We start from the raw sequence: 25,636 nt of genomic DNA, 5'->3' as shown, positions 1-25,636 counted from the left end.
CCCACTGGCGGCTAATCTACAAAGAATGGTTTCGTGCCCATGTCACATGAGCCCCTCTCCAAACAAAATTTAGAGGAGGAGCCTTGAGAGGTCCCTGCACATGTAGCCTTTATCGTATCATTTGTGCTGTCACTTAACTATTTAGAACTACTGCTGTAGATGTGTAGAGCTGTGTTGAAGGGTTTCTGCTTGTTGTTGTACGCAGATATCATTCCACCATACCTGTTATTTTTCTTCTGCGGCCACTTCTTTGATCATCCTCAGCTATTTCTGTTGCTAGAAACTTGTTCCAGATTCTGGAGACATCACTTTGTCTCACAACAAAATTCTCTGTGATGTCTGTCTGTCTCTTTTCCTGGTCAATTAGCGTGACTATATGGAGTCTCGGACTGAATGTTAATGCAATCCAAACCATCCTGAAGCAACACAACACTCTTAATGACATGCAGCACAAGTTCTGCAATTTTTACAGATGACACGGTTGCCATAGGCTGCATGCACATACTGTACCCTTGTTGTAGAAACATTGACTGTTTCTCCAAGAATTACATTACAAACTGACGTCATAATGTATTTCTGGATGACAATGTTACGTATTATAGTTTTGGCAATATCTAACATATATTTTGAACACTGTAACTGACTAACATATATTATCACTATGCATCCCTGCTTAGGATTCAGAATGGGGTTTTATATTCTGGTGCAAAAGTCATTAACAGATTGCCGTAGATATCAGCAGGATACAGGAAATCTCCTGGTATTCAAAAACTAAGTTAACATTGTATCAGAAAATTAGGACTTGGAATACGTAAATTTCAGTTAATATTAATGTGCACTTTAAAAAGATTGTAACTTTACAAGTATATAGAAAACTGATAGTGTTCTGTGTAAAGATAAGTAAAAGTTTAATTTGAAGTATTAGATGAAAACAGCCTTTTTTCAAAGTAGTTGTGTGTCTTTTAATATCCTATCAGCACTTGTTTATCTTTCATATTGTGAAACATTTCTTTTCTACAGAACAAGTGCTCACAGCTCTTAAGTTATGGGTTTAGCGCCTATGCTTACTATACTTTTTGGCTTCAGATAATCATTCCTATCATATCCCTGAATACTGATCATTCCTCCTAGGACATCCTTTACAATATAAAAGTGAGTCCCACAATTATCAATTTGAATAAATTACAGCTAGTTGGAAATGGTTATTAGTATAATTAACAGAAATTGGAAGAAGGTACCCCACACAAATAAAGAAGTGTAGCAGAAGTGATCTACAAAACTACCATCCAATATCCTTGACATCCATTTGTTGTAGAATATATTTGGAGCTCAGACATAATGAGGTATCTTGAACGGAATGACCTGCTCCACCTCCATGACAACCAGGAGGGATTCTAAAAACATTTGTCATGTGAAGACCAACTCACATTTTCCTCACGACACACTGAGAGTGACAGATCAAGAGAGTCAAGTGGAATTCAGAACTGCTGGTGGTACGGCAAGTGTGCATGAGATGTGCTTGCTTTTGTGTGTGTTTTCTTTACTGTGAAAGGCTTTGGCTGGTAGTTGCATGTATATCAGTCTTTTCTCTGTGCCTATCTGCAACTCAACAGGTAATATTTAAGATGAGTAGCTATCTTATCATATTCCTTACAGTGTTGTAATTCCAAACAGGAGTTTCCATTGTTTGATTTGAGCATTATTTCTTGAGTTCCAAAAAGTATTGGATTTAGTAACACATCTCTGATTATTAAAGAAAGTATAATTATATGAGTATGAAATAAATTTGACTGGCTTGAGGATTTCTACGGAGGTGGAACACTGCATGCTATCTTGGATGGAAAGTCATCCAGAGATGTAGAGGTAACTGCAGGTACGTCCAAGGAAAGTGTGTTGGAAGCCTTCCTCACTGTTTATGTTGCATGTTAAAGATCAGACACATGATATTGAAAGACATTTTGCAGATAATGAATTTATCTATAATGGAGTACTACCTGAAAAAATTGAGACAAATGGTCAGTCAGATTTCAATAAGACTTCAAAATGGAACAAAGATGAGCAACTTGCTTTAAGTGCTCAGATATGTAAAACTGTATACTTAGCAAAATGAAAAAGAGTCACAGTTGGAATCTGTGAATTCATGCAAATACGTGGGTGGAAACATTTGAAGGGATATGAAATAGAGTTATCTCATAGTCTCATTAATAGATGAAGCAAGTGGCAGACTTCATGCCATTGGTAGAATACTGGGAAAATGCAATCAGCCTACAAATGAGATTGCTTACAAAATGTTTGTTTGACCTGTTCTAGAATGTTACACAAATGTGTAGGATCTATATGAAATAGGACTAAAGGGAGTATTGGATGTATACAAACAAGGCACTAAGTGCGACTAGTGTGTTTAACTCACAGAAGGAAGTTATGGAGATGCTGAAAAACCAGAATTATTGTATGAAAACATGCTTGCAAAGTGTCAAGATCCATTATTAAGTGACAAATCTCAGAATATATCACAATCTCTTACTTACCACTCCTGTAGGTGCTATGAGGAGAGTTAACTAATTACAATATGCATAGGGGTGTTTAAACAGTCATTGCTCCTGAACTCCATATGCAAATAATATAAACATAGTATTTCTCTCTGTATGACAACTCTGTATTCTTGAGAAATATAAGAATGTTATCATGATTTTAAACATGGCTGCAGCAGCAACTGTTAAAATTATTCACAATAAAGGATGACAGCCAAAAACAGTTGCAACTGTTTTTGGCTGTCATCCTTTATTGTGATGTTATCATGACTTTATTTATCTGTGAAATTCCTGTGCACAACACCAAATGTATCACCACTGTATTCATTTTAAAAGTGTTGTATGATGTTTCTTGAAAAGCAGTCACAATTTTTAGGATATCCTGTGTAAGTACAGCATTGAAAATTAAGTTCTGGGGTTAATATTGTGCTGCATGAGCGTGCACAGTATACACTACAGTGAAGCTCCATCACCAGCAAAGGCTCCACGTCACTGCACAGCCAGATTCGTGCTGCTCCAACTAGATAAACAGGGACACCACAGTGGGCACATAAGGCTGCAGGCTCTGAGAGTCTGGAACCCTCCACATCTGCAAATACAGGTGGATGACTTTACTTTTGGTGTAATGTGTCAGTAATATACTAAAATGTACTAATGAAAGGCAAGCAATAGGTCTACTTAAATCAAGAAAGACAACACCAGTTTCACAACTATCATTTAAAGAGGGGCAATTTATGAGTTTTTTGAAATGGATAGTTCTTTGCCTGAAATGGATTCTAACCCTTTCATTGTTGTGGGTGTGCATACATGCCCTGCTACTCCGTTCCCCAGGTGTGTGGATGTGAATACATACACTGCTTGTGTTTTCTTACAGTGCTATGGATACCTGTATGGATCCTGAGCCACTGACATCTCACTTCTGCAGATGACTTGCTTCTATATCATATATATAAAAAATTGAATTATTTATTGTGTAACATACACTTTCATATTTGCTATCATTTGCAAAAAGACCTTGTTTCGATATCTTGAATTGTTTATGAACTATAATGATTGTTATGACAATATGATTCGCAGTGAGCAAGGGATCCTGGACAGGATAAATGCTAGGGGGAAGAAGAACTGATTTCAGCTGTCACTACATCATACTGGAGAAAGAGCAGCAAAACTTGAAACTCTGAGCGCATTTGGCTGTTACAAAGGCTGAGTTAGCACAGTTGTGAGCTACAATTTGCAGTAATAGCAATTACATACACAACACAGTAAGTGTAGAGGCATGTGGACGGTGCAAGGCATGAGAAGTAAGATAAGTTTAGAAAGAAAATGGTTAAGAAGACCACAAATGTTGTAGTTCTAAGTAATAATTGTGGGAGAGAAATGCCATATCTGGTGCAGATGTCATTGGTTGATAATTACCAGGTCACTGGTATTCCAAGCCAAGCACTGGGCTCATCATTGTTACCTGTAATTTAGTTAATGAATGTCCTTAGGGTACTGGGAACAGTTTGGACCACAACCTCAAGCATGCTCTGAGGTTGACATCAAGTTCATTGCTTATGATGATCTTCACACTAATGTGAAATCATATCACTCTTTAAGTGGTACACAAAGCCCTGAATGAAGTTTTCTGTGCCATATGTCAAATGAAGTTGGACAGTCACTCGAAGCAGGAGGGTCAGGAGATGTGGTGTTTAAACAACATGGGTGTGACTAATGAGTCACCCCACATTTAAAAAGGAGACCATTCTTACTTGTGATCACAGATTTCACCAGATTTGTGGTATATGCAGTGCTGGGGCTGAACAGAAAGTAAGAAAATTAGAAACTCCAGATAGCTAAGCATTTAGAAAAAATTGCATTTTTGGCGCAGACCTGGCAAGGCATGTGCCGTTTATGTTTTCGTAGTTAACAGGTGGTGGTTGGCGCACCAGGAAGAGCACAGAATGGTAATCTGATTGTCATGAGTTGCAGTCATCTTGTAGAAATGTTTTTATTTTCAATTTTTATGTTACTTACAATGCAAATAGATCAAAATAATGCTCAATATATTGTATTTATTAATATTGTCATACAAGAAAAGCAAAGGAAAATTTGGGATTGCACATAAAATTCAAGAAAGGGATTGTAAGCCGTACATGAGAACTTCATATATAAAATTAGATACTTTTATTATTTTACAATGTAAGGTTTACACATACTGAGGGACATTCAGCATAAAAACTGGGAAAGCGATAATTTGCTTGGTATCTTGCACACATGTTAAACATCACGTTTTTAAAATTATATGGTTGATCTCAAGTTTCTATTCAACAATAAACTTGGTTTACATTTGTAAAAGATTCTCTCTCATCACACAGTTTGGCAGCAAATCATATTTATGTATCATTTCGTCAAATACTGGTGTGGATAGCTGGTGATGTACACTGCTCAACAAAAGTCTGGAATACTATTGTAAAATGTGGTCTAGATACTTAGAGGTCTCATTGACCTAGGCACTTCATGGATTATCCTCTAATATTGGACAGTGTTTACTACTGGCATACTTTGTAGCCATTTCCCAGTCTCATAAACTTACCACTGCCACAGCAGCACACTACGAGCAGTCCAGTGTCAACAACTTCATTCACTTTCTGTTCAGCACTGTGGTAACATGCCATGTACAGGCATACAACACTTTGACAGAGTCACGATAATGGCTTTTCAGCAGGTCATACACAGCAAGATGTTGCCAATCTGTTACATGTCACTCAAAGTGGTGTGTCTAAGGTGTGGAGTACAGAGAGATGGAAAATGTGAACAATAGATCTCACAGTGGTCTTCCTCGTGTGATAACACCAATGCAGGATCATTTCCTCCAAATGTTGGCCCACAGGCATCCAACATCAACTGCCAGAAATATTGGAAATGACTTCTCCCAGGCAATGGGAATTCATATCTCAGACCGAATAGGACATAGGTGATTGCAATGGGGTGGTCTTCATTCCAGAAGAGCATTGAAAAGTTTTGCACAGAACCCATGGAACCGGTGCAAAGGACCTGGGCTCTTGCACATCAACATTGGACCATTGCGGAACAGAGTAATGTCATGTTTTCTGACAAGAACAGGATTGGTTTGCGACCTGACACTATACGAGTTAAGAGTTTGGAGAAATGCTGGACAACACCAGGGACATTGATATGTTCGGGAAGTCCATTCATTCGCAGGTGGAAGCGTAATATTTTGGGTGGCAATAGTGATGGGACAGTGGATGCCTCTAATTCATGTTTGCAGCAAATCAACTGGCTCCCGATACCTCCAAAAGGTCCTACAAATGACTGTAATGCCCTACAGACATGAAGTTGGTGATAACTTCATCCTAGTTGATGACAATGCAAGACTGCAACATACTCCAACACTGTCTTGGTATCTTCAAACATGCAACATCAACTGAATGCATTGGCCAGCACAGTCCCCAGATATGAATGCAGTTGGGCATGTATGGGGCCTGTTGAAGGTGGCCGTTGCTCATTGACAATCTTCAGGACCTTACTGAAGCTGCCATTGAGGAGTGGGACCTCATACCCCAGGATAAACTTGATGGTCTCATCTAGAGCATGCCTCGCAGAGTGGAAGAACTCACCCATGTGCAGGGAGGAAATACTCACTACTACAGACTGTTAATCACCACCAGGAGAAAAAGATTTTCACTGTTTTTGTGTTAAAGATGTGTACTTTGAGAGAGCATGCTTTGTTTTGTAATGTTTTTTTGTAATTGTCCAAAATTGTTCTTGTTTTCAGAAGGAATTATGTTTATTTTGTTAATAAGGTGCTGTACAAACTTAAAAAGTCATTGGCGGCAAACTCTATGATTTTGCAAACTTTTGTTGAGGTGCATACAACAAAGTGTAAGAAGTGGCAGAAGTAAATCTGTGAAGATGGGATGTGAGTCATGCTTGGGTAGCTCAGTTGGTAGAGCACTTGCCCACAAAAGGCAAAGGTCCTGAGTTCGATTCTCGGTCCATCACACAGTTTTAATCTGCCAGGAAGTTTCATATCAGTGCACACTCCGCTGCAGAGTGAAAATCTCATTCTGGAAAGTGTATTTTGATGCAGTCTTCTTGGGATGTGATTCTTTTTCCTCTCTTGACAAGATAAGAGCAATTTTGAAGCATTTTCATCATATTCTTCAGATGAAGATAAAATTGGACATCACAGGACTGCCCGTTAGAAGATTACATTTGGGAGTGGGGGAATCACTTCAGTATTGCAGAATGGCAATCCTTCATCTTGAAATATCTCATCATGCAACTGTAACTTCGTTTGTCCTCCTCATGAGTCGGTTAACATAAGCAATTTGTTCTCCTGTACGTAATGTTTCACCACATCAAATATAATATGCTTAGCATTATCTAGGTTTGTTTGCAGTTTTCTCTCTCTCTCTCTCTTTTTTTAATTAGAGATTCCGTACAGAGTCAATCACACAATCCTCAGCTTACCATTCTGCACTCTTTCCACTCTGCAAGAGCACTCCCTGAAAACTACACTAACGTAAATCACTCATGTCTTGCACAACCAGTGCCAAAAACGTCATTTTTTCATGATGCTTGACCAGCTGGAGCTCTCACTTCTGTTGCTTGCTTTTCTAGCCAAATCCTGGATATATCATAAATTTGGACAAAGCCAGTGGCAAGTAGGCACGGTCTCCTTGTTAGTCATTTTATATATGGCAATAGTCTGCATTATAATGCCTCTGGCGAAAGCTTACTTCCACCCTCTGTTTTCCAAAAACATCTCATTTGATCAAAGCAGGGTCCATCCGGTCTGTGTGATTTCCAGTGGTTTTGCTGGGCGTTTTTTAGGGAAAAATTATTTGAAAAGGCAATGTTGCAAAGAGCATATAGTTACATTTCAGATAGCTACTAGCAGAGCAAAACACTTAAGTTTGGACAAAATTAAGAATTATGAAGAATACTCATTAAGTATATTCTCTCAGAATACAAAAAGTACCTTAAATAAAATTGATGACCTTGTAAAGTCACTAGTGGAAAAGAGAAAGATAGCTGGAATATCAGCAGACGTGTTATCCTTTTCATTACTGTGTTATTCTTGTCCTTAATCTACATAAATGATCTTCTAATGACTTGAAAGCACTCTTAAAACTAATATCAGCTGATGCCAAACTCTACCAAACCAACTCAGGTGACAGCTTCACAAGCCAACAACTGGTTCATTCCAAATGGCTTTAGTCTTAATATCATAAAGACAATACTGTAGAATTTCAAACAAATAAAATTACCTGTTGTTATCAGGAATAGGTATAATGGGCACACACTAAACAAAACACTTTGCATAAAACTCCTCAGAATCCAGCTGGATAACAAGCTGAAATGGAGTCAACACACAGAAGGACTGATCAAGGAGCTAGGTTCAGCATATTTTGTTATTAGAAGTATCTTTCATTATGTTAATTTGAAGACCAGGATGCTGCCTTATTCTGGATATTTTGACTCTCTGTTGTCCTACAGAATTTCCCTTCTGGTGCAACAGAGCTAAATTAAATAAAGTATTTATGCAGCAAACATGAACATAAGAATATTGCAGAAACTTCTTCAAGCATTTTTAAATTCACATTCTTTATGTACTTTAACCCTCAATAGTGTTAGTTGCTAATGAGTAATGAGATGACCATTCTAATGAAGAATAACAAGCATAAAATTTTGTAAGAACAATACAATGCAAAGCATGTTCATAATTTGTGATTTTGCATTGCCATTATTTTCTTGTACAACCGCATTGTATAGGACTAGTACATTACTTTTACTATTCAAGCTTTCATGCCATGCACACACTTTCTTCTACCTGTGAACACGCTGTGTAGTTTCCTAAGGCAAATTTCCTGGAGTGGTGGAGCCTGTGGATGGGAACACTGGCATCGACAGCAGCCCAGCATTGGAGCGGGCAGTGGCAAGCTCATACTTGCAAAGCTGCTGTTTTGCTGCTGTATTAGGAGTCTTGGTCCTTTCAGCACATAGCGCCATTCCTGGCAGCACCTGCCCAGAGAATATATTTTGACTATATTTTCACAAATACTACATAAAACACAGGTGAATGACACATGAAATAAAACATTAAATATAGACCTGTAGTGAAAATTTTACCAAGATTCAATAATATGAGATAAAAAAATATGACAAAATGCTAGCTTTTTGAAATCTGAGGCTCCTCCATTCAGTACAGAAAGAATAGTAGGAGGAAGCTAGACTGTTTAGGACTTAATGAAGCACCTCGGTCAGAACCCTGAGTCAGAAGAAATACAGGCTGTTACAAAAAGGTACAGCCAAACTTTCAGGAAACATTCCTCACACACAAATAAAGAAAAGATGTTATGTGGACATGTGTCCAGAAACACTTAATTTCCATGTTAGAGCTCATTTTAGTTTCATCAGTATGTACTGTACTTCCTCAATTCACCGCCAGTTGGCCCAGTTGAAGGAAGGTAATGTTGACTTCGGTGCTTGTGTTGACATGCGACTCATTGCTCTATACAGTTCTAGCATCAAACACATCAGTATGTAGCATCAACAGGTTAGTGTTCATCACGAACGTGGTTTTGCAGTCAGTGCAATGTTTACAAATGTGGAGTTGGCAGATGCCCACTTGATGTATGGATTAGCACGGGGCAATAGCCATGGCGCAGTATGTTTGTATCGAGACAAATTTCCAGAATGAAGGTGTCCCGACAGGAAGACGTTCGAAGCAATTGATTGGCGTCTTCGGGAGCACGGAACATTCCAGCCTATGACTCGCAACTGGGGAAGACCTAGAACAACGAGGACACCTGCAATGGGCGAGGCAATTCTTCGTGCAGTTGACGATAACCCTAATGTCAGCATCAGAGAAGTTGCTGCTGTACAAGGTAACGTTGACCATGTCACTGTATGGAGAGTGCTATGGGAGAACCAGTTGTTTCCGTACCATGTACAGTGTGTGCAGGCACTATCAGCAGCTGATTGGCCTCCACGGGTACACTTCTGCGAATGGTTCATCCAACAATGTGTCAATCCTCATTTTAGTGCAAATGTTCTCTTTACAGATGAGGCTTCATTCCAACGTGATCAAATTGTAAATTTTCACAATCAACATGTGAGGGCTGACAAGAATCCGCATGCAATTGTGCAATCACGTCATCAACACAGATTTTCTGTGAACGTTTGGACAGGCAGTGTTGGTGATGTCATGATTGGGCCCCATATTCTTCCACCTACACTCAATGGAACACGTTATCATGATTTCATACGGGACACTCTACCTGTGCTGCTAGAACATGTGCCTTTACAAGTACGACACAACATGTGGTTCATGCACGATGGAGCTCCTGCACATTTTAGTCGAAGTGTTCGTACGCTTCTCAACAACAGATTCGGTGACCGATGGGTTGGTAGAGGCGGACCAATTCCATGGCCTCCACGCTCTCCTGACCTCAACCCTCTTGACTTTCATTTATGGGGGCATTTGAAAGCTCTTGTCTACGCAACCCCGGTACCAGATGTAGAGACTCTCTGTGCTCGTATTGTGGATGGCTGTGATACAATACGCCATTCTCCAGGGCTGCATCGGTGCATCAGGGATTCCATGCAACTGAGGGTGTATGCATGTATCCTCGCTAACGGACGACATTTTGAACATTTCCTGTAACAAAGTGTTTGAAGTCACACTGTTACGTTCTGTTGCTGTGTGTTTCCATTCCATGATTAATGTGATTTGAAGAGAAGTAATAAAATGAGCTCTAACATGGAAAGTAAGCGTTTCCGGACACATGTCCACATAACATATTTTCTTTCTTTGTGTGTGAGGGATGTTTCCTGAAAGTTTGGCCATACCTTTTTGTAACACCCTGTATAGCAGAGCTATACAAGAAGGAAATCCTTGATGAATTTCTAACAACAGACGTAAATGAAACATTATACATATCCATAGTGCAGCTTATAAATCATAAATAAGACTGGAATAAAAAAGAACTAAAAGCATTTGTGACTATCAGTTGGATAGTGTCAGAGAAAATGAAAAGATGACACAAAAATAAGAAGATGGACTTGTAATAAAAAATTAATAAAAATGATTGCAGAAATAGGGGAGTGAAAGTGCAAATGTGATGACAACCTGCATGTAAATTGAGGCCTGATCCATGGCAGGAGATCGAGTTCTGGGATGCTGGAACACACAATCCAATTCACACACATTGTGTAGCTGGCATCAGAATCACAGGTATCCCATTATAGTTTTGTCTCTATTACAACATTGAGTATTAGCAGTATAGACGCACTATTCTTGTCCATTAATTGTTACTAATAGTTTAGTGGTCATCAAGCTGACAAAGAAAGCTGACACTCTGTTGTATGTCAGCTAACACGAGGCATAGGTATAATGAATAACACTCCTTTTGATGAGTTAAGCAGGTCTTCCTAGCAATGAGGCAGGAGTAATTAATGTTAAGAATGTGCTTAAGAAAAGTCTTGCAACTAGAGCAACAACAAGGGCATGAACCTAGTAGTAATATGAGGGATGAAAGTTGCAGTCTCCTAAAAATATATCTGTGTGTACTTTTAGACTACAGTTACTGAAAATATGGCACTACTTTGCATTGTATGTCTTCAGAAAGAGGTATGAGTGGATGTGTATCAATTGTCCTAGACAAAGAAGTTGTTAAAAATTTAGTGTAGTGTACATAATAAAAATTTACAGTTGTGTAGGTAATGGGGGTGATTTAACTGATAAAGATATTTCCTTGTTTTTGAAGGATACATTGAAAATGACTATATACACTGACACCGTTTCCCTTTTGTGAAAATTACACTTCTTAAAATTCACAAAAATTGGTGATGAACTGTGCTAACACTGATTTCCTTCTTATAGACATGCATTTAAGGGAGAAATATTGTGGATTACAACTTCAGATTGTAACTTTACATGCAAAGGAAGTTAAGTGTTTTGTTACATACAATAGTTTTAATATTAAAATTGAAATAAAATGAAATGTTTGACAAAATAATAAAGATTTTTAGGAGTTGAACCACAGTTAATACACACATGCAGTTTCCACTGATTGCTATATTTCTTACTCTCCCATGCCTTCAGATTTCCATGGCACATAATTACTTTTCATAGGAAAAGGGATATCTTTTCAAAAATGTCATTTTTGATCTTGAAGAAAAGACCTGGGACTTTTATCATAAAACTGTTAATAGCTGTCATGTTAATGAAGCCTCTATGTACCCATCCAATTTTATCCTTGGGAGAAGAGTCAGCATCTCTGCAGGCAAAAATGTGAGAGTCGTATTATTGCTGACATCCAGTTCACATCCAGCAGGAAGTGTTACCATTGGAAGCCACTTCAGAAAATTACTGGACACATTTAAGCACTGTAGTTGTGACAGTTGCCCAATACTATTAGGCAAATGTGATAAGTGGTTTCCATCAACAAGAAGGCAGCGAAGAGAGGTGAGTTGACCTAAATCTGAAACACGTAACCCCAAAATGATAAGCTGACAAATTCAAGTTAAATTGTACTTAATGAGATTAAAAAAAGTAGAAGGAAAGAGAATCTGGAATAAACAGTCAAAATGAAATTCGTTGGCCATTCACAGAGAAGAGATGCACACAAAACTGTACCATTCAACAGTTTAAAAGATTAGGAGACTCACCTCAGTTTTCATATGTTCAGAGAAGACATCAGAGCCTGCTTATGGCAGAAAATGTAAACTTACAAAACATATGTCAAAAGTGTGGGCTTACTGGCTAGAAAACAGCACAAGTGAAAAATTTATTAGACTCCACAAAGAAAGATACCTTTTTCTTTGCCCATTGTCCTCATCATTCTCCAAAATCTTTGGTACTGCAAAACAAGCTTTAAAAAGACTCTCCATTGATTTTGGTTGGCAGGGAGTCTTGTCAGTTGAGAAAGTTTCCAACACTTCTCTATAATTGGAAAGTGTTGTAGGATGATCTGCTAATCGCTGGGATAAGATGAGGAACACAAGGATCAAGGGAGAGAATGTTTGTAAACTACCCACATTAAATGTTTTGTGATCATCTGTCAACAATGTATTTGTGTTCAGCTTGGACAAAATCCCTCTGTAAAAAATTTGTGCAACATTATCTATTTCACCAGTGGAAATTTCATAATGTAGACTAATAGTGGACTAACAATCTTCAAATATTTTCTCTTATGTGCTCGTCATTGTCTTATGGCTAATTACAAGACAAGCCACTCTTACCATGCACTTCGTATAGTTTTCCTTAGATGCTCAGTGCCATATTGTTTCTTAATTCGATTCTGAAGACCCACAAAGGTCACACAATTCACAGTGAGTTTTCCCCATGCCACTGTTATTCTCCAACATCTTTGGTACTGCAAAACAAGCTTTTCAAAGCTTTACATGCAATTATATTAGAACAAATAAGCCCTCGGTCACAAATATTAAGTCAAAATTGACCAGGTTTCGACACTACTATGAGCGTCGTCTTCAGAATTAAACTAACTGTTCTAAAACATAATAGGTATATAAGACATTAATAAACTAAAGTGTGTACTGACTGGAAAGAGATGCAGTACTTACAAGTCTTAGATTTTTTTAGAATGTGACTTGTAAGTACTGCATCTCTTTCCAGTCAGTACACATTTTAGTTTATTAATGTCTTATATACCTATTATGTTTTAGAACAGTTAGTTTAATTCTGAAGACAACGCTCATAGTAGCGTCGAAACCTGGTCAATTTTTACTTAATATTTGTGACTGAGGGCTTATTTGTTGTAATATAATTCTGACACGGTCACTGAACCTTAGTAGCTATGTTCAAAGCTTTACATACAATCTGGTTGCCTAGGAGTTTTGTCAGTTGAGAACTACACTGTGCAACAATTACCACGTTCATGACAGCTCGCACCATCAGGGCATGAGGGCCGCCTTGCCTACTGGATGGTGCACGCTTGTGTGGCATCATCGACCCTCAAAGTGCCAAGGCTTGTACACTCAGCCTGGTTTGTAGGTTAAAAGTGACACTCTGGTCAGGCTCTCAGCAGATGTTTTGCTGTCATTTAGACTGGTTCATCCATGAGTTGTAGTGTGAAATGAATTTGTTCCAGCACATCAAAATTTCATCTTTATTACAGTAGCATTTTGATATTTGATATTTTTCTTTTTGTTCACAAAGGTAAGTTAATGATTTAATTTATTTGATAAAATCGATTTGTCAAGGACATACACAAGATTTTTTGCAGAGGTACCTGGGCCTTTTAATGAAATTGGGGGTGGGGGGAAGGGGCAGGGGAAGGGAGGGTGTGTCAAAACATTTCTGGCTATGCCCTTACCTGTTCTAGGTATTTTACAAAACACAGTGTCATTTCATGTTTGTATTTTCATTTCTGTGGATGTTTTCCAACAGTGAATAAACGAGTTCTTTGGGCATGTTCTGTTGTTATTGTTGTGCTCTTCAGTCCAGAGACTGGTTTGATGCAGCTCTCCATGCTACTCTATCCTATGCAAGCTTCTTCATATCCCAGTACCTACTGCAACCTACATCCTTCTGAATCCGTTTAGTATATTCATCTCTTGGTCTCCCTCTACAATTTTTACCCTCCATGCTGCCCTCTAATACTAAATTGGTGATCCCTTGATGCCTCAGAATATGCCCTACCAGCCGATCCCTTCTTCTGGTCAAGTTGTGCCACAAATTTCTCTTCTCTCCAATTCTATTCAATACCTCCTCATTAGTTATGTGGTCTACCCATCTAATCTTCAGCATTCTTCTGTAGCACCACATTTAGAAAGCTTCTATTCTCTTCTTGTCTAAACTATTTATCATCCACATTTCACTTACATACATGGCCACACTCCATTCAAACACTTTCAGAAACGATTTCCTGACACTTAAATCTATACTCGATGTTAACAAATTTCTCTTCTTCAGAAACGCTTTCCTTGCCATTGCCAGTCTACATTTTATATCCTCTCTACTTCGACCATCATCAGTTATTTTGCTCCCCAAATAGCAAAACTCATTTACTGCTTTAAGCGTCTCACTTCCTAATCTAATTTGCACAGAATTACCCTATTTAATTCGACTACATTCCATTATCCTCATTTTGCTTTTGTTGATGTTCATCTTATATCCTCCTTTCAAGACACTGTCCATTCCGTTCAGTTGCTCTTCCAGGTCCTTTGCTGTTTCTGACAGAATTACAATGTCATCAGCTAACCTCAAAGTTTTTATTTCTTCTCCATGGATTTTAATTCCTACTCCGAATTTTTCTTTTGTTTTCTTTACTGCTTGCGCCATATTCTGATTGAATAGTATCAAGCATAGGCTACAACCCTGTCTCACTCCCTTTCCAACCACTGCTTCCCTTTCATGCCCCTTGACTCTTATAACTGCCTTCTGGTTTCTGTACAAATTGTAAATAGCCTTTTGCTCCCTGTATTTTACCCTGCCACCTTCAGAATTTGAAACAGAGTATTCCAGTTAACATTGTCAAAAGCTTTCTCTAAGTCTACAAATGCTAGAAACGTAGGTTTACCTTTCCTTAATCTATCTTCTAAGATAAGTCGTAGGGTCAGTATTGCCTCACGTGTTCCAACATTTCTGTGGAATCCAAACTGATCTTCCCCGAGGTTGGCTTCTACCAGTTTTTCCATTTGTCTATAAAGAATTCTTGTTAGTATTTTGCAGCCGTGGATTATTAAACTGATAGTTCGGTAATTTTCACATCTGTCAGCACCTGCTTTCTTTGGGATTGGAATTATTATATTCTTCTTGAAGTGTGAGGGTATTTCACCCATCTCATACATCTTGCTCACTAGATGGTAGAGATTTGTTAGGCCTGGCTCTCCCAAGGCTTTCAGTAGTTCTAATGGAATATTGTCTACTCCCGCCATGTTTCGACTTAGGTCTTTCAGTGCTCTGTCAAACTCTTCATGCAGTATCATATCTCCTACTTAATCTTCATCTACATTCTCTTCCATTTCCATAATATTGTCCTCAAGAACATCGCCCCCCCCCCCCCTCCTCCCCCATTCTGTTATCAGAGTAAAAATTTGCTAAAAATAAATAAAACTGTTGTTATTTCTCCCATTAGCTGACCGATGTTCACTAATGAGATTTTGCTTTCCTTTGTAACTAAATAATGATCATGTTCTAATTTTTCTATAAATAATATTTCCTGGGGGCAATATTTAATATTTTTCTTCTTTTCCATTTTTTATATGTTGGCGAGTCCATTTATCAGGCCATCTGGAAGCAGAAAGAGAAATACCTACACTGCAGATGAAGTCATTAACTGCTTAGAGTATGAAAAATGGACAGATGATGAGCTAGAATTATTATAAGATGAATCGAATTCAGATGAGGATGAAGCAGAACCTGCTAACTTTCAAGGTGTACCCTGTGCTACAGACGTACCTGGTGCTACTGAAGTACCAGGTGCTAATCTGACAGCAGTGGCAGGGCCCAGTAATGAGGCTTCAAAACCTTGCACAGTTTCTCAACACCACCTGGTCCCCATATCACCCATTTGTCTTCCTGAAGACAAATGGAGTGAGGAACCACCAGATAATAGGAGGGAGATATCATTTACTGGTTCTCTAGGACTTTTGGAGACCCCCTTCCCTATCACACCAATATTATTTTTCTTCTTGTTAGTTACCCAATACTTGTTTAAATAGTGGAAGAGACAAATGCTTTTGCCTTGGAAGTGTTTTTCAACAGTGAAAATGAGCATGTTATATAATTTCTTGGAAAGATACCACCTTCGAAGAAATGAAAATGTTTTTGGGCATAATATTTTCATAGTGTTTGTGCAGATGAATAGGGTGAAGGATTATTGGAAAACACACTATCAATTTAGATTGTACATCACTAAATACTTACAGATGAGAAGCCTACATTTTGCCAGAAATTATTCTGGAACGCCATCTAACAAACAAATTGTGCCAGTGATAGATCATTTTGATAACAGCATGGAGAAAATCTGTTATCCATGGAAAAACCTCTTGACAGATGAGTCATGTTCCGTTGAAGAGGAAGTCTTAGGTTTTGCCAGTACAAACAGGGGAAGTGCCATAAATCTGAGATGAAACCATGCATGTTAGCTGATCCTAATGGGCTTATAAATTAACTCCAATTATACAGTGGTGCTGAGAACCCTTTATAGGAGGAAAGGATCACACTTCAAAAGTGGATATGGGGGGGGGGGGAAAAAAAAAGGATTCTGCACTGGTACTCGTGACTCCAATCGGGTGGGTGATCCACAAGAAATTGTTGCGATGAAATTGGAAAAAAGAAAGTCAGTTTCATGTTTCAAAGAATATGGCATATATGTTTGTAAATGGAAGGACAAATGGGAAATGCTGGCCATATCCAAGAAATTCAGAGGAAAAATGGTGGACACGAGAACTCACCTTGGAATCTCCATCAAAGATGATTGCCCAATGCGAAAAATATGTGAAAGGGATTGACAGTAGCAATGAAATGCTCGCCTGTTATCCCATTTCCCACAAGACATTGAAATGATATAAGAATGCTGGACTTCATGCATTTCATCTCATGTTGGAAAATGCGCACTATTTATACCTGAAGTGTGTCACAGAAAAAATCAATCTTCACGATTTCCAGCTGGCCATTGTTTCAAATTTGCTCCCAGAACAAGAAAATCCTGCAGTAAAAATTGCATGGACAGGAAGAAAACGAGAGTGGATAAATTTGGTTTTGCCCTCCCTATTTTATGGAGTACTATAAGCACTAGCCTTTTCATTGTTGTTATTACTTTTTTGTTTTGAAACTGTAGGAAAATCACATGTGCTATTTTATAATTCTGTTTCTTCATTATTATACGTCTATATAAATTATGTATATGTTGTCAGTACTTTATAATTCTTGTATATATTCATTCAGATTTTGAAATTCAGATTTTTGAATATAGATGTAATGTTCTATTTTTATGTATTTGCAGTTGTGTGGGTCCATATAACTATTCCCCTATATAATAAATATATTATTTCTATCAGTTATTATTTGACTCGAGTTTTCTAAAGTTCTTATGTGTCAACCTGAATAGAGAAGTATCTCATTAAAAGTAAAAATAAAAAGATTTTTTTGACACTTTTATATATATTTTATAAAAACATCAACAAAAAAGATCAAAATATGAAATATACCATTTAGAATATGAATGAAAACTGGAAAACAACAATTTTCAATATAGACGCATGTTCCCTGCTGGTTTGGTTACCATAATGTCACTGTTTATCCTGGCAGTGTGTACATGCTACTGTGGCATCATGTCAAAATTATATTGATATGGTGGTGTTTTTTTTCAGAGTATATGTTGCATTGTTGAGTCATTTAGTTTCAGTTCAAGTTGAAAAAAGTCAGGTCCAAATGGAAGTAAACTACTAGTAGACCATCAAGAAGGTGTTAAAGGACCACTTTTTCAAAACCCCATGATTGTCTCCCATTGTGATGCATAAGTTTGAAATTTGACTCAAAGGTATTTACAACCTTCCTCAGCAATGGTGCCAAAGCTTGGCACCCTGTGATGTTACACTCAAGCTTGGCAACACTTTAAACAGCAAGATGTCAACACATGGGAAAAAAAAGAAAAAAAATGTAAGGTGTAAGGTGGGTTCACCAAGGTTCTGCTCGATGGCACTGTAGATATGTTACATGATGAAAAGGTCATGACACCCCCTCTTACCCATATTTAACCCCTTCTTCTGCCTGTGCAAAGGAGGTCAGAAGCACGACATCCAGTGTTGAAATCATGAGGTCTTTTTAATGATTGGCCGAGGAAAACATTTCAGACACACTGCTGCAGAGGATCAAAACGACAAGGCCTTAGGGAATGGCACAAATTGTGTCAGTGAAACTACTATGCCCCTTGTGGTGCTGATTCCCACACACTTTGTGGTTGAAAGTGACAGTTGGTAGTGCGATGAGCAACAGGACAATGTTCTTGAAAGTTGTTGATACTGCTAATATCTCTTGGATACTTCAGCCCTTCCCTAAGGACATTTTGGGCTAACAACTGCTTAGTTCAGCAAGACTCTCAGTGGCACCTGCCCACATTAATTGAGAATTTTAAAAATGCATCTTTACAGAGAAAACCTGTGAAGTAGTCCTAGGCACCTGCAGGCAGGCAACTGACATTGGAGGGGTGTCAGAAGGTTCCTGCTGGGGAACATTCAAAACCATTTGACAAAATATGAACTGGATCTGAAGCAGAAAAGGGTACTTATGATTTGTCAGCCCTCCTGTTTCATGTCCTCTGTGGTATGATTCTGGAGTGGTGCAAGATTGTGTGAATGCCTCTGCGAAGGAGGCCAGAACCATGACATCTGGTGTTGAAATCATGAGGTCTTTTAATGGGTGGTCAAGGAAAACATTTCATACACACTGCTGTAAAGGATCAAAATGAATACAATACCAAAGGGTCCGTCTAAGAGCACCCAGTTTGGCAATTCGCTTGGTGGCACCCACTTACATTTATTGAGAATTTTAAAAATGCATCTTTACAGAGAAAACCTGTGAAGTAGCCCTAGGCACCTGCAGGCAGGCAACTGAAAAAATGCATCTTTACAGAGAAAACCTGTGAAGTAGCCCTAGGCACCTGCAGGCAGGCAACTGACATTGGAGGGGTGTCAGAAGGTTCCTGCCTGCAGGTTCCTAGGGCTACTTCACAGGTTTTCTCTGTAAAGGCGCATTTTTAAAATTCTCAACAAATGTAGGTGGGTGCCACCAAGCAAATTGCCAAACTGGGTGCTCTTAGACGGACCCTTTGGTATTGTATTCATTTTGATCCTTTACAGCAGTGTGTATGAAATGTTTTCCTTGACCACCCATTAAAAGACCTCATGATTTCAACACCAAATGTCATGGTTCTGGCCTCCTTCGCAGAGGCATTCACACAATCTTGCACCACTCCAGAATCATACCACAGAGGACATGAAACAGGAGGGCTGACAAATCATAAGTACCCTTTTCTGCTTCAGATCCAGTTCATATTTTGTCAAATGGTTTTGAATGTTCCCCAGCAGTGTCACCCAGTACACCAGAGCAAAAATTGTGGTCACACTGCACTCCAAAGGGGAGCAATCACATTCAATTGGGTTGCTGGCCCATGATGTTCTTAGAAAAGGGCTGAAGCATGCAGGAGGTGTCAGCAGTGTCAAAAACTGTCAAGAATATTATCCTGCTGCTGACCGCATTGCAAACTGATGTTTTCAACTGTGAAAAGTGTGGGAATTAACATCCCAAGGGAAGGAGTGGTTTTACTGATGCCCTTCATGCCATTTCCTAAGGCCTTTTTCTGAGTGGTGGTGTGTCTGAACTGTTTTCCTCAGCTACCTATAACAAAACTGCATGATTTCAGTGCTCGGTGTTGCAGTTCTGACTTCCATCACAGAGGCAGCAAAAACAATTCAAACAAATGTCACATATAATTACAAACTATGTAGGAAAGCTAATCCAGTGGCAATAGAGAGTTTTTGAAGCCTTATTAAGGAACAAGAGTGGCAGGATACTTGTAGTGCTGATAACATAGATGACAAATGTAATGTTTTCCTTGACACATTTCTCATGCTCTTTGAGAGTTGCTTTCCACTAGAACATTCTAAATGGGGTACTAGCAGTAAATGGCAGCCTGGGTGGCTGACTAGTGGGACAAAGATATCATGTAGAACAAAGCAGGAATTGTATCAAAATGTTAGAAGTAATCACAATCAAGCTACAGTAACCCATTACAAACAGTATTGTAAGGTGCTTAAAATTTTATTAGGAAGGCAAAGAGTATGTGGTACACAAATAGAATAGCTAATTCACAGGATAAAATTAAAACTATATGGTCAGTTGTGAAGGAAGTGTCTGGTCAGCAGCACAAGGTCGACAATATAAAGTCAGTTCATAGTAAAAATATTTCTGTTACTGATAAGTCAGATATATGTACAGTATTAAACTATCATTTTCTGATCATTACTGGTTAATTAAATAAAACTTAGTTTCTACAGGGAAACTCATAAATCTCTTGCAAAGTGCCTTTCCGAGACTGGTGTCTGAAATACTTCTCTGTGATACTGACAAGTCGGACATTGAGTCAATAATTAAATCACTGAAGACTAGGGACTCGTATGGACATGATGAAGTGCCTAGCAGAATACTAAAGTACTGTGCTGCACATTTTGGCCTTGTGCTTAGCCATATTTGTAATTTTTCCTTTAAGAATGGTCAGTTTCCCGAACAATTAAAATACTCAGTAGTAAAAAAAAGCACTCTGTCTTCAGACCACAAGTGGCTCATTGGGACCATCTGACCGCCGTGTCATCCTCAGCTGAGGAGTATGGTCAGCACACTGCTCTCCCGGTCGTTACGATGGTTTTCTCTGAGCGGAGCCACTACTATTTGGTGGAGTAGCTCTTCAATTGGCATCATGAGGCTGAGTGCACCCTGAAAAATGGCAACAGTGCATGGCAGCCCGGATGGTCACCCATCCAAGTGCCAGCCACACCCAACAGCACTTAACTTCGGGGATCTGACGGGAACGTGTGTATCCACTGCGGCAAGGCCGGTGCTGTACTCAGTAGTAAAGCCACGGTATAAAAAGGGAGAAAGGCATAAGGTAAACAATTTTAGACTTATTTCTATGGCATCGGTGTTTGCTAAAGTTATTGAAAAGGCTGTGCATGTAAGGGTAATTAATCATTTTATATCACATAATTTGCTATCAAATGTACAGTTCGGCTTCAGAAGTTATTTAACAACAGAAAATATTATATTCTCTTTTCTCTGTGAGATACTGGAGGGGTGAAACTAAAGGTTTTGAACTCTAGGCATATTTTTTGATTTAATTAAGGCATTTGATTGTGTTGATCACAAAATATTGCTCCAGAAGTTGGACCATTATGGAATACAGTGAGTAGCTCACAATTGGTTCACCTCTTACTTTAACAACAGACAGTAAAAGGTCATTATTCACAGTGTTCAGAATGGCTGTGATGTAGGGTCTGAGTGGGGTACAGTCAAATGGGGAGTGCCCCATGGATCAGTGTTGGGGCCACTCCTGTTCCTTATTTATATAAATGATATGCCCTCTAGTTTTACAGGTAATTCTAAAACATTTCTGTTTGCCAAAGACATTAGCTTGGTAGTAAAGGATGTTGTGTGCAACACTGGCTGTTTCAAATAGCACAGTTCATGACATAAGTTTGTGGCTTGTAGAAAATAGACTAATGCTAAATCACAGTAAGACTCTGTCTTTACAGTTTCTAACACACAATTCAACAAAACCTAGCATTTTAATTTCACAGAATGGGCATATTGTTATCCCAGAGCCAAGGTAGCCCCTGACGGCCAGCAACCTGTATTACACCACAGAGGATGAAGTTGTATATGTCCAAGGCATACCAAAAGCACCATGGTAAACACCAGTTATTTACATACAAGGTAATGGAAACAGACATTCCGAGCACTACTTCCTGCAGGGGGAGCTCGAGCCATGGCCTGCGGGAAGTATCACTACGCCAAAACCTGATTGGCCAGAGACAGCTATTTAGGGGCTAGAACCAGCCCTGAAGTTCAGTTCACTCCGGATGCCGACCTTGTGTACTTCGACCGCTGAAGATTACGTCTTCATCTCTGAATTGGACTCTTACTAGTGTGTATTACCACGAACCTTTGTGGAAAATTAGAAGTGAACTTTTGTTTGCCTTAATTAGGAGACTTTTACTGGCATTGTTATTGTTACCTTTCATTTGTTGTTCAGTCATCAGCCTTGTGAACTTACATCAGTAAAAGTTGTGTTTGTGAAAAATTGCATATTGTCAGTCACAACACAAGTGGCGACGAGTTGGTGCCTATGTGTGTCTTCCTCATGACGGAAGTTGTACTTCAGCAGCTGCTCCAAAGTGTGCATGACTTACTACAAGGTTTTCAACAGTTTTTCAAGAAATCTCAGGATACACATGAATGTTTATTTACGGAAGTCTTGCAAAACCGCCCGGTTCTGCCGCCCCTGCCATTTCCGGCTTTCAATGAGGATGCTGAAGACTGGGAAACATACAAGAAGTGGCTCCAGCAGCATTTTCAAATCCACCAGGTTGTCCAATAGGCTGCTCATCATTCCTACATTTTGTCCTGGAACCAGTCCAAAGTGTATGTGTTCTCTTGATGAAACTCCACCTTCAACCTCCAATTCTTCCAGATTTGTGAGGTTGTCGCAGCTTACTACCAATGAAGGTTCCAAGTGTTGGCTGCCAGTGTAGAATTTTACCAGTGTTGCAAGAAGGCTGGCCAATCCTATTGCCAGTGGGCACCAGAACTGCAAGGTCTCAGCTGGAAATGTCACTTCAACACACGAGTCTCCAAAGAATCCTACACAGACGAGATGGTCCATGACCACCTCATCCAGGCCACCCCTGAGGCGGCTTTCCTACTCTGGACCAGATCATTGATTTAGCATTCAAGTAAGAAGTCTCTATGGGGACCAACAAGCATTTGGAATCCTGGGCAGAAGTGGTGACCCTCAGCGACCACGATGCCTTGGAACCCATCACATTGCTGGCGGAGGTCGAAGTTGTTGCCGCCATCCATTCTGATGAGTGGCACCAACTATCCTGTTCTGCACAGCATCAATAGGGCAGTCGCCCTGTCCAGGACTTCATGCCCTCAGACGGCTCCGCAGGTCCAGCGCAGACCGTCGGTGCACAGAGGCCCCTGCGCTCTCACCAGTTCCGCCAGCCCCTCCGGCTGCCATCCTGCCAAGGATGCTTTAAGAACCATGCATGGGAAGACTGCCCTGACAGGTCAGTTCAGTCTGCTGATCTTGGCAGCCCCCTCCTCATCAGGGCAATGACCGTTGGGGGCCTATACCCATGGATATCAACCAGGTGCAGTTTTCAGGATCTTCCAAGCTGATGACCGATGCTGAGGTCAATGTTTGGTCGCTGCAGATGCAGGTGGATACCGGAGCAGCGGTCTCACTGATCATCTATTCCTCTAATGCAAAGATTTGGGCGACCCCCCTAGCGCCCACACCTCAGCGTCTCCTTACTTATAATAAGCAAGCGATCACCCTCTTGGGTCAGTTCATGACTTCCATCATGTATAAATCGGTTCGCTGAGAAGTTACCTTCCTTGTGGTCAACAATGCAGACACGGTGGATCTCTTCGGGTTGGAGGCCTTCCGGGCCTTGACTTTGCCATCGACAACAATTTTCATCTGGTGTCTTCCCAGGTTCTGTTCCCAGCAGTCAATACCTTGTGCACAGAATTCCAGGACCTCTTCTCGCCAGGCGTCGGCTGTGCTCAAGATTTTCATGCGTTGCTCCAGCTGAAACAGTCTCCCCGCCTGGAGTACTTCCAGGCCCAGCAGGTTCCCCACGCCCTTCAGCAGCCTCTTCAACAAGAAATGGACCACCTCACCATGGAGTGAGTCATCACTTCAGTCCATCACAGTTCGTGGGCAACACCCTAGGTCGTCCTCAAGAGACCAGATGGGCATCTTCGAGTTTGTGGCGACTTCAAGGCTACGGTTAACCCTCAGCTACAGGTTGAAGACTATCTTCTCCCGTGGCCCGAGGACCTGTTCTCCTAGCTCACAGGGGGACAATTTTTCTCGAAGATCAATCTTGCCGAGGCCTACCTCCAATTACGTTTAGATGAGCCTTCTACTCACTTGGCCGTCATCAACACACTGTTTGCACTGTTCCGGTTGAACTGCCTCATATATGGCATCGCTAGTGCACTGGCCAGCTTTCAGTATTACTTGGAACAGCTCTTTCAGAATGTGCCAGGTTGTATAAACTATCTTGACGACATCGTCATCACTGGCCGTAACGCGGATGATCATCTCAGTCATCTGCGACAATTGTTCCTGCACCTGCAGACTGTGAGCCTAAGGTGCAGCCTTGTCTCAGCCTGCTATATTCTACCTGGGTCACATCATTTCCCAGGATGGCATATCACCTACCTCCTCCCACACCACCGCTATAACGGCCCTTCCTCGTCCGCACGACATCCACTAATTGCAGTCTTTCCTGGGTAAAACTGCTTACTATCGAAAGTTCATTGCCTCTGCCGCCCACATTGTGGCGCCCCTCCATCACCTATCCCAAAAGAACGTGACTTTTCATTGGTCCCCAGCTTGTGAATCGGCTTTCCAAACCTTAAAGTGGAGGTTGCGCTCTGCTGCATGTCTCATGCCATATAACTCCTCTCTTCCTCTCCTCTTGGCTACAAACACCTCAGACTATGGCGTTGGGGCTGTCCTTTTGCACTGTCTCCTGGATGGATTGGAATGCCTGGTGGTGTACATATCTAAATACCTTACAGAGGCCCAATGCACATATTCCCAAATTGAGAAGGAGGCCCTAGCCATCGTGTTTGCCTGTACCAAATTCCTCCCATACCTTTACGGTATGTCTTTTCACTTAATCACTGATCATATGCCCCTCGTGGCCTTATTTTCCCCATCAACCCAGTTACCCATGAAGACTTCCCACCACCTGCAGTGATGGGCCCTATTCCTTTCACGTTTTAGGTACACCATCCATTTCCGGCCCACCTCCCAGCATGCCAACACCGATGCTATGTCTCGGCTCCCTTCGGCCAGGATTCAGCATTTGATTCGTCGGACCTTCTAATTTTTCAGGTCGATGACTACATACAGGATGCATTCTCAGTCACAACTGAGAGGGTGGCCGCAGCAACAACCGCAGATCCACTCCTCCAACTAGTGCGCTGCTATGTTCTCCGCAGCAGGTCAATGCTTCCTCCGCCTTGCACCCAGGCTGACCTCCGATTCTTCTTCTCCATCAACTGGTGGCCATCAATAGGGTGCTCCTCCATGCAAAAAATGACACCAAACCATGAGTGATTGTACCAACTTCCCTTCAGTCCTGGATTCTCCACGTCTTACATGAAGGTCACTGGGGTATTGCCCAGACGAAAACCCTCGCTCATCGACGAAAACCCTCGCACGTCACTATGTCTTCTGGGTAGGCATGACAGCAGACATGGAGCGCATGGTCTGGGGTTGTCAGCAGTGTACCCAGGCCCTTCCCGCACCACGCTGGTCCTTCCA

General features: G+C 40.3%; 1 protein-coding gene across 1 annotated transcript in view; it reads right to left on the bottom strand.

The window, feature by feature from the left end:
* Nucleotides 1–2,797: 2,797 nt before the first annotated feature.
* Nucleotides 2,798–25,636, bottom strand: part of LOC126416174 (leucine-rich repeat-containing protein 1-like) — a 49,902-nt gene continuing 27,063 nt past the window's right edge. Inside the window, exons 3-5 of the mRNA XM_050083747.1 lie at nucleotides 11,785–12,025; nucleotides 8,371–8,561; nucleotides 2,798–3,120 (exon numbers count right to left, since the gene is read on the bottom strand). Of these exons, the coding sequence (XP_049939704.1) occupies nucleotides 2,861–3,120; nucleotides 8,371–8,561; nucleotides 11,785–12,025 (692 nt within the window). The 3' untranslated portion in view covers nucleotides 2,798–2,860. The remainder of the gene's footprint in view (nucleotides 3,121–8,370; nucleotides 8,562–11,784; nucleotides 12,026–25,636) is intronic.

This window comes from Schistocerca serialis, chromosome 8, assembly GCF_023864345.2.
Source record: "Schistocerca serialis cubense isolate TAMUIC-IGC-003099 chromosome 8, iqSchSeri2.2, whole genome shotgun sequence".
Classification (NCBI taxonomy): domain Eukaryota; kingdom Metazoa; phylum Arthropoda; class Insecta; order Orthoptera; family Acrididae; genus Schistocerca; species Schistocerca serialis.
The sequence above is the reverse complement of the archived record's forward strand: the minus strand, read 5'-3'. Positions and strand labels throughout refer to the sequence as shown.